Source organism: Oculina patagonica, chromosome 6, assembly GCF_052425735.1.
Source record: "Oculina patagonica isolate OP01 chromosome 6, crgOcupat, whole genome shotgun sequence".
NCBI lineage: Eukaryota > Metazoa > Cnidaria > Anthozoa > Scleractinia > Oculinidae > Oculina > Oculina patagonica.
Genome location: NC_135763.1, coordinates 20,452,833 through 20,466,054, shown reverse-complemented (window position 1 = coordinate 20,466,054; position 13,222 = coordinate 20,452,833). Strand labels below are relative to the sequence as shown.

The 13,222-nt window shown below is 40.0% G+C and overlaps 1 protein-coding gene across 2 annotated transcripts in view; it reads right to left on the bottom strand.

Annotated features, from left to right (window-relative positions):
* The window catches only part of LOC144655989 (DBH-like monooxygenase protein 1 homolog), a 48,047-nt gene extending 43,219 nt beyond the window's left edge, over nucleotides 1–4,828 (bottom strand). The window contains exons 1-3 of one of the 2 annotated variants that reach the window (XM_078516192.1): nucleotides 4,558–4,828; nucleotides 2,917–4,480; nucleotides 110–256 (exon numbers count right to left, since the gene is read on the bottom strand). In XM_078516192.1, the coding sequence (XP_078372318.1) occupies nucleotides 110–256; nucleotides 2,917–3,186 (417 nt within the window). In that variant the 5' untranslated portion in view covers nucleotides 3,187–4,480; nucleotides 4,558–4,828. The remainder of the gene's footprint in view (nucleotides 1–109; nucleotides 257–2,916; nucleotides 4,481–4,557) is intronic. The other variant, XM_078516193.1, reaches the window with a different exon arrangement.
* Nucleotides 4,829–13,222: the final 8,394 nt, after the last annotated feature.

The window sequence follows — 13,222 nt, the reverse complement described above, 5'->3', positions numbered from 1 at the left end:
ACGAACACTGAACACAAAACAGAGGACTAACTGATGTAAAATAACAAGGAGCGTCATCACCAAACTTTTATTGTTGTTTTTTTTTTTGTCTAACAAACTTCAGGCTTACCTCTATCTTCCTGTCTCTTGGATCGCAGGTGTCAAATTTTCTGTTAAATCTCAACACAGTTTTTTTGTCACTTTCCTCGAAGCCAGTTAACACGTAATTGTTTTCCTTGTCCAATGGTGGCAAACTTTCTTCGTCGGCAAAGCGGTCCTAACAAAAATGAGTAACATCTATTTACTTTTTTCAAGTTAGTACCGTTTAGGTTTCAAAGTCTCTGGAATTTGTGGTCTATCGGTAACCTTTAGTTAAGGTTGTTTTCCTTTTCCGTTAAAACAACAGTAACAACAACAGTTTAAAACGAAATCATGCGATGTGACTTCTACACCTATGCGAACCGGATTAGTGTTATGCCTGGTCGATTTTGAAATACCAGTCAAAGCTATTCTTTTTAGTCTGGTTTTCACTATAGCGATGCAAGTACGAGCGCAAGCGCAACATGTTAGCTTTTATTTCACCGTGAAACGGGCGACGCAACTAGCCCAAGCACAACTGAGAAAAAAAAAACATTTGATCCTTACGCTTGTGCAAATGCTTACGTCATGGTCGTTTTCACGGTCAAATGAGAGCTGTTATGCTTGCCCTTGCGTCACTAGTGAAAACCAGGCTTTACAGTTCCAGGACCTTCAAGGTACCACCTTAAGTTTTTGAACTAATTCGGTCTCGAATGATATCGAATACGGGACCTTTTGTGAATTTGATGTTGGAGCCAAACATATGGCCACGAAACGCTAATTTACTAAGTTTAGCCGCATAGTTTTACAATTGAGAGATTGCAATAGATGCACAGGACGAAATTGCACGTTTCCGTATTTCTGAAACATGACGGAAACATGGACTTCTATGTTTCCGTCACGTTTACGTGCTGCGGAAACGTGAAAATCCAATTCTACGTCAGAATATCACGTTTCCGTCATGTTTCCGGAACGGAAATGCCGATGCACGTTTCCGTCATGTTTATGTCAGCGGATTTTTACTGTTGTTTGTTTCCGTTACGTTTCTGCAAACGGATTTCCGCTGTCGTTTGTTTCCGTTACGTTTCTGCAAACGAATTTCTGCTGTTGTTTGTTTCCGTTACGTTTCTACAAACGGATTTCCAATGTGTTTGTTGCATCATAGGAAAATTCAGACATGAGATGGTTCTATACACCTTATTCCAAAATGGCAGCAAATACATTATTCTTTTGTCTCTGACCCTCAATGCCTCGATCGCATCTGCAGAATTCAAAAGAACCATTGGCTTAAAACGAGGCACTGAGGGCCAGGTAAGGTGTATGAACTTTTTGAGTGAATCGAAACCTATTTCTGTAAGCCTTGAATTATTTTAACCAGAAGGTAATTGTGATTCAAAGAGTTGCTTCTCTATAGACCACTCATCTCCATATCCCTTTGTAGCAATGTACATACGATTCAAACCACAAATGAATGATAAATGATGTATGTACCGAAAACTTGAAACTTATGCACTGCGGCACTGAGGCTGTGGGCTACAAAGTGTTTATGTGCAGGATACGCAGTGCTTTTAAAGTGCTTTTGTGCTTTTGCCTGGACTCTGACTGGAATGGTTTGTCCACAAAACGTTTCTTTTTTATTGCTTTGACGAACGTTAGACAGGGTCAGATAACAGACAAGGACTGGAATTTGTAGCCTTTCAATCAAACGGTGTGGAACGCTATCCTCTGGGTAAATCGCTATCCAGTGAATATTGAAGTGTTGACAAAACAAACTACGCTATCCACTGGATACTAAGTGATATATCCATTCTTTAAACAACCGAGGCCAGTTGACCAAAAAGCCTAAGTTAACGATAGCTGGAAAATCAAAGTTGAAGAAAACCCGAGAGAAGATCAACTTTAGTTAATATGCAACCGTAGTGTAGTAATAGTGGAAAAACTGAATCGCCACAATGAGCTTGCTCGGAATACATCATTGCAAAGCAAGAAATTGACTTTGTTCGATGTACAGTTTTTTTTTCAAACGCCGAACTTTTATGAACAATCTAGTTTGATGTCGTTTGGGTCGATAACAGAAAGTTTGATTAAGTAGCTATGGGAACAATCAAGTGATTCAGATACTGTTCATCATCTTCATGTCTATTTCTGGCATACAGTCTCACGCCACAAATTGCAGCAATCATAATTAATAAGTCGTGCCAATTATAAGCCTAGTTTGAATGACAAAACTTTAAACAAAAAACTGTATGCGTTCTTTTCATTAACCGGATAAAAATTCGACCTTTGGTTGGCTCTATAAAAAACAACAACACAATGAGAACAAAAGAAATAAAGTGAAAGAAAAATGCATAATTGTGTTTTGTTTTAATCACCCAGTCGATATCGGGTTTTGACAAGTTCATAGACCAATGGCTAACGTGTTTACATCGTTTTTGCCACCCAATTCAGATCATGTGATGATTCCACAATTGTTCTGTTCGTTCATACTCCCATGCGCTCAGTTACGTGTGAAAAATTGCACAATTGTAACCTCCCAAAGGAATCATCACATGGTATGAATTGGGTGGCAACAACGATGTAAACACGTTAGCCGAATTTGTCTATCCCTCAAGCTTTCGCCGATAAATTTCGCGTTTTGTGTGAGTATTGAAAGGGATCTGCCCTCTATAAGAACTGTAGTCGATAGTTAAAATACTCATGGTAAGATTACGAAGTCAGGTCGTGCACGTTGGCTAGCATTTGTTGTTGAATGTGTCACATGCTGAAAGCTCGTGTTTCCCAGAGCCATTTGCATTTGATTGGAAATCAACGATGCAGCCCCCCCCCCCTCCCCCCGCGGGCGATGCAGTTATTACTTACCGTCAAATAACCTTTAGAGTCCTTCACCCACCCGATTACCACGTCGCTACCGGCCATTTTCCCGTTCCCTGAAGAGAAGCCGAAACCAACCCATCCTGTAGTTGCCGCCTCAACAGCGAACGATACGGTTTCCTTATCCCAGTCAACCGTCCAGTAGAGCTTCATCAACTCCGCTGGGTCCAACACTGCGTGGTGAGCGAACTCAGAAGATAGATTAGCGGCGCTAGCCGAAATCAAAGCTGAAAATACTACAACAAGCGAGGAGAACATGCTGCTAGTTGCTCTTGATCCGACAACAACTAGTTTGCAAAGCTCGACAAAATTTAAGTTATCGCAATTTAAGGTGAATAGTTTTGAGTCACATGTCACGCGTATGATTACCTGATATTTCAACAACCTTATGTAAATTACGTCAGACTAGCTAATTTTAACCTAAATTAAGCCTTTTGTTTCGAAATGCAAACACGCAAAAAGCTCACACAATAGAGAAAAAATAGAGAAAATACTACAACAAGCGAGGAGAACATGCTGCTAGTTGCTCTTGATCCGACAACAACTAGTCGACAGAATTTAAGTTTACAATGTCACGCGTATGATTACCTTATATAACAACCTTTTGTAAATTAAGTCAGACTGGCTAATTTTAACCGTCACGCAAAGAAGCTGGCACTCATGGAGAAATCTGAACTGAGCAACATTTTTTAACAATCCAAAAGCAGAGTGGTCAAAATCTTACCCTTAAGGAAAAGGACTCCCTGTTCTAAAATACAGGTCTTTGTAGTATTCAGTATTGAGTAGTGTCAGCCATATTTGAGAGTATTTCCATTACAACAGTCAACAGCCATTACTAAAAAAAAATTTCTCTTGGGAGCTCTGGGTTCTTCGGATGTATCTTAAAAGTCTTGGTCTAAAGTGAACGCTTTGCTCTGCTTAGATTTTTAAGTGACTGTGCGCCTTATTTCCGACCACTGAATTTCGCTCGTAATATAGTTTGGGCTGATTTTTACATTATAAGTTAAGGTAACCAAACCATAAATAAAAATGTATTTCTTTGGTTTCAGGATCCTTTCTTTGCGAAAATATTGACTCGCGAAGTTTGGTCGGCTGGCGAAGTCAAAATCTGGCCAAATTTAGCCGTTTCGAAAAGCGCCTCAGAATTCCTTTCCGCACCGTGAGTCGGACTAATTTCACTGTTAAATGAAAGAAAAATACTTACTTATGGCCTCTAGCATGATAACGATCGAAATATTTAAAAGTGAAACTACGAAATAATTATTTGAATGTACAGCACTAAGTAAACAATAGCGAAGGGACTGATTTTCAGATAATTATTTTTCAAAAGTGGCACCAGCTCAAAACTGCTAATACCCCTACATCAAACACACTAAAGACAAACTTCAAGTAAACATTAAAAAAATTTGCGGCCGGTGCGAACTTATTGTGTGAAAATTCGTTAAAGTTTAATGTAATTACCCTCATTTTCTTTAATATGCAAATTACTTACGATTTATCGAAGACATCGATAACACCATGATTTCGACTTCTACAAGACACGCCAACTATCCTGAAAATAAAAAGACTTATAAGGAACAGTGGAGAGGACAAATGAATGCACAGATAGCCGAAATTATTGAAGTTTACCGGCCATTGAAGAAATGGATTGCTGCAGTTTCGTTTGCGTGACACATCGTTCGAGACCTTCGACTCTGGAATGCCAACTGGAATGTTCCGAAGCGACGCTTCAAAAGCTCTGTCTCGGCAATTTGAGAATGCTAAAGAATAGTGGCTACTGACATTGTGCTTCGCCATTGGAAAAGTTATGAATAGAGTTGAAAAGAAATCACAAATTGCCCCGGTCTTTCGTCTTTTTGACACAATAAATAAGTCACGGCTGTTCCCTTTTACGATATGCCGCTGCCCAAACTGACTGATTGTCACAAATGGCAAACAAACGCTGTTTGGGCATGGGAAGGACGTTTTTTGGGGGGAGGAGGAGGAGGTGGGTTGGGGGAGGAAGATGGAAGATTTTCCTTTGCAAACTTTTTTTAGTGTATGCAGTCTGCAAGCATTTTATTTCAAAATGCAAACTGTGTTTTGCTATACATATCGTGTATGCAAACAATATATTTTGTCGTTCTAGACCCTGCAAACGAATTTTTTTCTCTTCAAGACACAACAACCATTCTAAATACAAATCAAAGGTCTCTATGAGACTACGACTATTTTGCTATGGTCTATCTGTTGGCTGTCAATTGTGGTATGGAGTAGTGTTTTGCTAAAGGGTGAAAGACGCTTTTCATGTTGTTTAGGAGTGGAAGTCTTGAAAATAACTTAGCTTACCTGAATACTTTACACTTCCACATCACATTCTAAATTAAAACTGAAACCTAGAAGTCAACAACGCGCTGTTTACAAAACTCAACCGCAAATTAAGGAGCCAAAGAAAACCCAATCGAAAACACATTGAATATACTGTAGTACTCGTGTCGCGTATACGCTTATTCCGGCCTACTAAAGCAAACAAACAGTTCAGCGGTTCAATACATTCTTCATATATACCCACACCCCCGGCCCACACCGAAAAGAAATCCCTAGAATTGAGAACGCGAATAAATGATTATTTACTCGTGTTTAGCGAGACTAACGCAATCGATTGTCGCGAATGTGAAAGACTTGTAAAAGTACAAATTTGCGTTCTTAATCGTTTTAGGTTAAATATTAGCGCTCCTTTAGTGTGTTAGACGCTTGTACCAGTCCAAACTTGCGTTCTTACGTTCTTGGTTACATATTAGCGTCGCTTTAGTCTGTGAAAGACTTATACATTGCCTTCAAGTGTTGGCTGACGCTTTGTTCACCCACACCGAAAAGAACTCCCTTGAATTGAGAACGCGAATGATTATTTACTCGTGTTTAGCGTGACTAACGCAATCGATTGTCGCGAAAACAAATCCTTTAGGTTAAATATTAGCGCGACTTATACGTTGCCTTCAAGTGTTGACTGACGCATTGTTCACCCACACCGAAAAGAAATCCCTTGAATTGAGAACGCGAATAAATGATTATTCACTCGTGTTAAGCGTGACTAACGCAATCGATTGTCGCGAAAACAAATCCTTAGTTGTGTCATATCGGATTTGAGATACTCACGCATAAAAATAATTGTTATATAACGTTTATACATGTGACAAGTCACGTTTTTAACACGAGATAGCAAGTGTTGACGCAATACTAATGAGATACCCTTTCATCACCCACAGCGGCTAATGGAGTTCAAGTCTAATTTCCGGTCCAAAAATATCGCACGTAGACAAAAACAATTGTTATCATGGCGGGTGTTGAGCGCAGGTTGAGCGGAATGAAGTAGAAAGCGAGTTCTTCTAGGTTTTAGAAAATCTCTCAAGAGTTTTGTTCACAAAACATTTAAAGACGAACAAAGGGAGTGTATTCGACGAATAGTTTGTGAAAGAAAAGATGATTTCCGTTCTTAATCATTTTAGGTTAAATATTAGCGCCCGGCTTCAGTGAGTGAGACGCTTGTACTAGTACAACGCTTTAGACTGTGAAACACTGAACCACTCACATTCTCGATTAGTTGTGTCATATCTCATTTGAGATACTCACGCATAAAAATAACTGTTATATAACGTTTATACATGTGACAAGTCACGTTTTTAACACGAGATCGCAATTGTTGACGCAATACTAATGAGAGACCCTTTCATCACCTACAGCGGAATATGTGACAAGTCACGTCTTTAACACGAGATCGGAAGTGTTGACGCAATAATAATAAGAGACCCTTTCATCGCCCACTAAGCGGAAAGAACTCCCTTGAGAAATTAAAAAAGTCCCTTGAGAGTAGACAAGAATGTTCCAAATTTTGCCCACATCACTCCTAATCTCCTACTTCTGCTTGTAAACAAGCAAAATAGTCGAAAAAAGACTCATCGAACAGTAGAGATCAGAAGACAAATGAATGAAAAACCCCAAACCTTTTAAAGTTACCGGCCACTAAAGATTTTCAATTCTTGAAGTTTCGTTTTTGTGACTTTGCGTAACGCCATACTATTGCTGATGATTGTTTCAGTTTTAACTGAGATGATGGCAAAAGTGAGCCTCAAATTATCAGTCTAGCTCAGTGTTAAAAAACTGATGCTGCAACCTGCCTCCACAAAAATAATAACGGCTACATGTAGCAATGTTGCAGCGCCATCGCTAACATTAATGTTAAAAGCAGGTCAGCGGCTATTGAAATCGACATCTGAATAGAAATCTGGATATTTGGGATCTAAATAATTATGGCTGAAGTTTGTTCGTTGTTTAAAAGAGGTTTCATTTATTGTGGGCCCTCTCGTGGACGTACTGAACAGGTGTTATTGTACGAGTGCCGTGATGATATTAGTGTTCATTTGAAAAGTTGTTGTTTGTCACGAAGCAATCTGAAAGAGTACGAGGTAATACTTCAAAGAGCTGGTCTCGCTGGAACATCACTTGATGATGTGAAAAAAATGCGTGTCTGTGCCCGCCATCGATATGGCTTAGGGAGGTACTGGAGGGCTTCAAGGTCATGTCAGTATCCAACACATGGAGGTTCATCCACAAAGGCCAAAGGGCGAGACGTAATCAATGTAACTATGGCAAAGGAAATACATCAGATATTCGGGATACACGTTTCCATTGGCTCACGTAAGAAATATGTGATCATTTGTTAAGATAATGAAATACGATGTATCATAGTAGATTAAATTAAACTTTGTAGTAATATTCGAAGAACTTGCAGAGGGAAATTTTTATAATAGTAGGTGTCTGCTATTTAAATCGATTCAAATGTGTCACGAGCGTAAACACGCGACAAAGTGTTGACAGGATAGACAAAACGTTGCATGATCCTAGAAAACCCACTGATTGCAATATACCCAAATAAAGCCGAGAAATCTTAAGTTAGCTTTCGTAAAGCTTAATCACTTTTGCGAGAAAACTTGCAAAATGCATCTTTACTGGTCTACAATTGCCCTTTTGATTTGTACTTTTTTATCAAGATTTAAAATTCTTGTAATTAATATAATAAACAATCCATGATTCATCTGTATTTTCAAGCTCGTATTACAAGCTTGTAATCTGTAAGTTCACCAATGCAATAAGATTTACTTATCACATCAGTACACGCAATATAAAAGATATAAAACATTTCATGCACTGCAAGTTGTACTGCTATTAAATATCGCGGAAATATCAAATATAAAACACTGTGCGATGCTTGGTCAACCAAGAAATAGCCAACCACAACACTTAGTGGCATATAATTTGTGGATCTAGGGAATATAACGCGTATTTTTAAAAATCTTTTCAAACAGCAATATGCTCCCCCTGCCGAAAAAAACACAAAGCTGAAGTGAATGTCACGCTGCTCCCCCCAGCGGAGCCAGAAGTACCACAGGTTGACGAAGATACAAACAACAGCGTAAAATTTAGGTATGTTCTTGAAATCTTAACCCTAGGACGCACCAGGAGAGGCTGGGGAGAGGGGGGGGGGGGTGGTGGTTAGAGGTTTTATTCAAAATTTTGACAACGGTATTTACTATGTAAAGCTGGAAATGTCAGTAGCTGTTTATTTTTCCATTGCGGACTGAATTTTCATATGTAAATCATGTTTTCCTGATATTTGCCGTTGCCAACCCAACGTTATAATGACAATCAGGTCTGGCCAGAAATTGTCATCTTTAACATTTTCCCGTATTTTTCCCAGTCGCTTTAAATTAAAAATGCACGATTTGTTCAATTTACATTTTTCAAACGTCATAGCTTGATTTTCTAACAAAAATTATGCAATCTAAGACGTCACGGCCTAAAAAATATGTCATTTTGTAGAGAGCTTTTTACTTAGTGGAAAATAATTACGCTGCGCGTTAATAGAACAAAAAACCTAGGAACGGGTTCCACCCACCCACCGTGAAAGAATTTGCTTCTACGTCAGAGGGTTAGGGGTATTCCTGGGGTACTTAACAATAGCCTCAGATAATATGCATTTATTATAACATGATTTTTTAACTGGCAGGAAAACAAAAACGGGCAAATCATACACCGAGCCCCGCCTAAGTTTCTGTGCCACACCTGAAACTACTAGGACGCAAGACCCACGCTGGACACCAAGTGTCTTAAGTGGGCCTGAAGAAGATTCAGAAGAAGAGAAAGTGGTCCCTGACGATCACCAGACTGTTCAATTGTATAACACAGCAATGGCAAATTTGGCAGCATCCGTTCCTTCATCTGATGAGTTCACGCCACTATCCTCGCGTTTAAAGACCACGTGGGGAAAAACAGCCGCATTCGATCGGGAAAAATGCCGGGAAAATGCTCTACAAGGTTGTCTTGTTATTTGTGGTGTAGTGGCACCGAATGCAAAGGAAGAGTTATTTCACGCAATCTGTCAGCCAATCCAAAGTGAATCAGAAAATGTAGTAAGTGGAGAACTCTTGGCACTCATGACCGCCTACAGAGATGCTCCGTCAAAAAGCGTGAAACTGCAAATTCTGAGCATCTATGCCTTTAGATTCTCGGCTGAAAAGCTTATGCTATATCACGAGCCATTTGAAAAAATTACACGTTGGCAAATTAAGCAAGCCAGAAAGCATGCCAAAGAACAAGGTCCAGGAGTTCCTGAAGAAAAGAAAATCCATCACCGCGTACGTCTGCCAATACCCAAAGTCGATCATTTCATTGACTTTGTAAACAGGCCCTACTTTTACCAAGATGTGGCATATGGCACAAGAGTGCTCAAACTAGATAGCGGAGAGAAGGTTACTATGCCTAATGTTGTGCGCACTGTTACAAGATCTACTATGATTCATCAGTATCTGCAGTACTGCGCTGAAGAGAGTTTCACGCCCTTGAGCCGCCGAACGCTATTCAAGATTCTTGAAGTGAGAGAGGCTTCACAGCGCAAGTCTCTTCGAGGGTTAGCTAACATCGCTACTGATGGTGCGGCTGGATTTGAGTCCCTAGAGAAAATTGTAGACGAGCTGCAAACACTAGGAGCAGCACAAAAGTGGTGCAGTGAATGTAAGGCAGCGCTCAAAGAAAGTAAATGTTACCTCAAGACAGAGTATCCAGTTCACTGTAAAAATCAGTCTAGTACCTGCCCGGACCACTGTCGAACCTTTGCCCTCAGTGACAACACTGATAATTCTTTCAAGATTGAATGTGATCACGCCCACGATACAGTTTGTAACGACTGCGAGGCCCTAAAAGGCGTTCTACAGGAAATTGAAGAACAAGTCCGAAGTGGTCCCATTTCGTTTTACAGCGACGAACACAAAGATGATGTTCTATACGATTTGGCCAATGCAAAGAGAAGCATACTTGACTGGAAAGCACACATCCTGAGATCTTGCCATCAAGAAAAGGCAAAGCAAGATATGCTGCAGAACCTGGATACTACAGAGGCTATCGTAGTCCTGGACTGGGCCATGAAATTTCAACAAATGAAGTTTAGAGAGAAACAATCTGATTGGTTTGGAAAACGTGGCTTAAGCTGGCACATCAGCAGTGTCGTTTTTAGAGAAGAAAAACACCAAGAGCTCGAAGTCCAGTCATATGCCCATCTCTTCGATTCTTGTAACCAAGATGGCTATGCCGTTGCCTCTATTGTGGAGGATCTCTGCGTCAAATTGAAGTCCAGAAATCCAGCAATTTCTCACGTATATCTGCGTTCAGATGAGGCCGGGTGTTATCAAAACAACTACCTTGTCGCAGCATTAGCTAGTATCGGAAAGCGCACTGGCATTGCCGTGAAGCGTTTGGATCATTCTGAGCCACAACACGGTAAAGACATCTGTGATCGTATATTGTGTCCAATGAAAGCAGCTCTTCGAACTTACTGCAATGAGGGTCATGACATCCTTAATGCAAAAGACATGCAAACCGCACTGAAGGAGCGACCAGTAAAAGGCACCACTGCTGCAGTTTGCACTATTAACCGGGCGCAAATGAACGCTGAGGTGAAGAAAATAGAAGGTTTTAGCAAATTTCATAACTTTTGCTTTGAGCGTGATGGCGTGCGTGTTTGGAGATGCTACGACATCGGAAAAGGGAAGCTTATTCCCCACAAGTCGCTCATCGTCAAACCTCAGGGGCCTACATCAATTATCACGGAGAAACCATTTTTTGACATAGGCCAGTCTCGAGTTTTGAAGCCAGAAAAGAAAAATGCTAAAGAAAGTCCGTCGGTGTTTGTCTGTCCTGAGCCTGGGTGCAATATAACATTTGCCAAATTTGCTGACTTTGAACTTCATCTGGTTGTAGGAGAACACAACCTGCAGGATGCAGTAAGTTCACAAGATTCGAATGTTGGAGGAGACATGATAGAGGACGCACAAAGTTCAGAAGAGTCAAATATTGGAGAGCGAATCATGCAGGACGCTGCAGGTTCACAAGGGTCGAATGTTTACGATAAGTTGAGAAAAGATTGGGCTAATAGGTTTATAACAATTCAAACTGAAAACAGTCAGCTGAGATCTTGCCAAATCAATTCCACACTTCCAAACGCAAAGAAAAAAGGCGTGGAATCCCAGGAATGCCTTGGATGGGCTCTGCCAAAGATAAGAAGTGGTGCAACAAAGTTCTCTGACAAGGTTAGAGATTATTTGACAGCAAAGTTTGATTTGGGAGAGAAGACAGGACAGAAGGAGGATGCAGAACAGGTCGCAAAGGACATGCGCAGCGCAAGAACTGTTGACAACGAAAGGATGTTCAGCAGAGAAGATTGGCTCTCAAAAACACAGGTCCAGGGATTCTTTTCTCGCTTAGGTTCAAAAAGAAGAAAGCAAGCTTCTAAAGGAAGCAGTCATTGTGAAGAAGAAGACGACGAAGATGACGAAGAGGACGAAGCCGAGCAAGAACACCGCCAAGTTGTTGAGAAAGTTATGAATGATTTGGGACTTAAACATCCAATCGTGTTTGATATTTACAACATATGTCAATACTACCACGACAACAAACTGTCGTCCTTTAATGTCAACATGTTGCGGGAAATTTGCCGTCATTTCCTGATTCCATTTAAATACAGAGATCTTAAAAAAGAACTCATGGCGAAGGTCGCAGACGTTGTTAAGGAATGCACCTGTTACAATGAATGACTGAAATTTCAGCCCGTTTAATAAAGGTCAATCATTCAGACAAAATAAATTTTGTTTACAATCAATACCTGAGCGTTTAAACATTTAAGTATTAGTTATCCATAATCTGACTTTCGCAAAGGTATTTAATGAAAGCAGCTTAAAAAATTTAGTATAAACGTTAAATAATTCGAAAAAAATGAAATTTGTTCAGTGTCCCAGGCGTCTGTGCGGAATATCCTTTACCATGCGTTTTTCATGTGTCAAAAGTTGCACTCTTTTGCAGCCAAACAACAGAAGTCAAGTATCTAAAAGTAAATATTTTCAAAATAAAAGTTTTTGGAGAAAGGTGTGGGGGTGGGGGTATGAAATATGAAATAAAAAAATATTGAAAAAATGTTTGCTGGGCCTAGAAAGACAAAATATATTGTTTGGAAACACGATATGTATAATAAAACGTAGTTTTCATTTCAAAAAAAAGTTTGCAAAGGATAATTTTTCATACCCCTCCCCCCTCCCCCCCCCCCCCCCCCCAAAAAAAAAATAATGGTCCGTACCAAACCAACGTTTGTTTTCCATTTGTGACAATCAGTCAGTTTGGTCAGCGGCATATCGTAAAAGGGAACAGGGAGTCGTGACTTATTTATTGTGTCAAGAAGACGAAAGACCGGGGCAATTTGTGGTTTCTTTTCAACTCTATTCATAACTTTTCCAATGGCGAAGCACAATGTCAGTAGCCACTATTCTTTAGCATTTTCAAATTGCCGAGACAGAGCTTTTGAAGCGTCGCTTCGAACATTCCAGTTGGCATTCCAGAGTCGAAGGTCTCGAACGATGTGTCACGCAAACGAAACTGCAGCAATCCATTTCTTCAATGGCCGGTAAACTTCAATAATTTCGGCTATCTGTGCATTCATTTGTCCTCTCCACTGTTCCTTATAAGTCTTTTTATATTCAGGATGGTTGGCGCGTCTTGTAGAAGTCGAAATCATGGTGTTATCGATGTCTTCGATAAATCGTAAGTAATTTGCATATTAAAGAAAATGAGGGTAATTACATTAACTTTAACGAATTTTCACACAATAAGTTCGCACCGGCCGCAAATTTTTTTAATGTTTACTTGAAGTTTATCTTTAGTGTGTTTGATGTAGGGGTATTAGCACTTTTGAGCTGGTGCCACTTTTGAGAAATAA